Below are 1,570 nucleotides of genomic sequence, written 5' to 3'. Positions count from 1 at the left end.
GTTGTGTCCCTGGGGCCCGCTTGTCTTGGGGTGTCCGCGGGGATCGGGGTGTCCCTGGGGACCGCTTGTCCCGGGGTGTCCCCGGGGATCGGGGTGTCCTGGGGTGTCCCTGGGGACCACTTGTCTCGGGGTGTCCCCGGGGATCGGGGTGTCCTAGGGTGTCCCTGGAGACCAGGTGCCCTGGGATGTCCCCAGGGATTGGGTGCCCTGAGGTGTTCCTGAGGACTGGGTTCCCTGGGTTACCCTGGGGACCAGGTGTCCTGTGGTGTCCCAGGGATTAGGGTGTCCTGGGGTGTCCCTGGAGATTTGGGTGCCCCTGAGGACTGGGTGCCCTGGGGTGTCCCCAGGGACTGGGTGCCCTGCGGTGCTCCTGAGGACTGGGTGCCCTGTGGTACCCTGGGGTGTCCCTGAGGACCAGTTGTCCCGGGTGTCCCAGGGGATCAGGGTCCCCTGCGGTGTCCCCGAGAACCAGTTGTCCTGCGGTGTCCCCAGGGACTGGGTGCCCTGCGGTGCTCCTGAGGACCGGGTGCACTGGGGTACCCTGGGGTGTCCCTGGGGACCAGGTCCCCTGGGGTGTCCAGGAGATTATGGTGCCCCTGAGGAGCAGGTGCCCTGGGGTCCCCTAGGGATCGGGGTGTCCCTGGGGATCAAGGTGTCCTGGGGTGTCCCTGGGGATCAGGGTGCCCTGGGGTGTCCCTGGGGACCAGGTGTCCTGGGGTGTCCCCGGAGATTTGGGTGCCCCTGAAGACTGGGTGTCCTGAGGTGTCCCCAGGGATTGGGTGCCCTGCGGTGTTCCTGAGGACCGGGTGCCCTGGGGTACCCTGGGGACGAGTTGTCCTGGGGTGTCCCAGGGATTAGGGTGCCCCTGAGGACTGGGTGCCCGCGGACGGGTGGCCGGGCAGCGGTGGCCCGGTGGGTGCTCACCATTGTTGAGCTTGTGGTGGGTCTGCTGCTTGCTGCAGTCGGCTGGGACGCCGTGGATCTCCACCCGCACGAAGGGATCCACGATGGAGCTCCCCTTCTCCCGGTTCAGCTTGGGCAGCTGCTGCGCCGTGATCACCTGGGGACAGAGGGTGCTGGTGGCCGGTGGCACGGGGTCGCAGAACCCAGGAGAAGGGAGGTGGGTAGCACATGGGTGGGTGCAGGGACAGGGCTGGTGTCCCCAGAACAGATGTGAGTGGCTCATGGCTGGATGTAGGGACAGGGTTGGTGTCCCCAGGAGAAGGAGCGTGGGTGGCACCCAGCCAGGAGTGGGAATTGGGTGGGGAGGAGGTAGGTGGTTGGTGGTGCCACCCAGAAAGAAGGACATCAGTGGCACATGGGTGGGTGTGGGGACAGGGTTGGTGTCCCCAGGAGAAGGGAGGTGGGTGGTGCATGGCTGGGTGCAGGGACAGGATTGGTGTCCCCAGGAGAAGGAACATAGGTGGCACATGGCTGGGTGCAGGGACAGGGTTGGTGTCCCCAGGAGAAGGGAGGTGGGTGGTGCATGGCTGGGGGCAGGGACAGGATTGGTGTCCCCAGGGGAAGGAACATAGGTGGCACATGGCTGGGGGCAGGGACAGGGTTGGGG

At 66.7% G+C, this 1,570-nt stretch overlaps 1 protein-coding gene across 1 annotated transcript in view; it reads right to left on the bottom strand.

Moving 5' to 3' along the window:
- PLCD3 (phospholipase C, delta 3) overlaps positions 1 to 1,570 on the bottom strand; it is a 17,172-nt gene that overhangs the window by 2,379 nt on the left and 13,223 nt on the right. Inside the window, exon 13 of the mRNA XM_009883727.1 lies at positions 925 to 1,098. Within this exon, the coding sequence (XP_009882029.1) occupies positions 925 to 1,098 (174 nt within the window). The remainder of the gene's footprint in view (positions 1 to 924; positions 1,099 to 1,570) is intronic.

Source organism: Charadrius vociferus, unplaced genomic scaffold (assembly GCF_000708025.1).
Source record: "Charadrius vociferus isolate BGI_N301 unplaced genomic scaffold, ASM70802v2 scaffold1284, whole genome shotgun sequence".
Classification (NCBI taxonomy): domain Eukaryota; kingdom Metazoa; phylum Chordata; class Aves; order Charadriiformes; family Charadriidae; genus Charadrius; species Charadrius vociferus.
The sequence above is the reverse complement of the archived record's forward strand: the minus strand, read 5'-3'. Positions and strand labels throughout refer to the sequence as shown.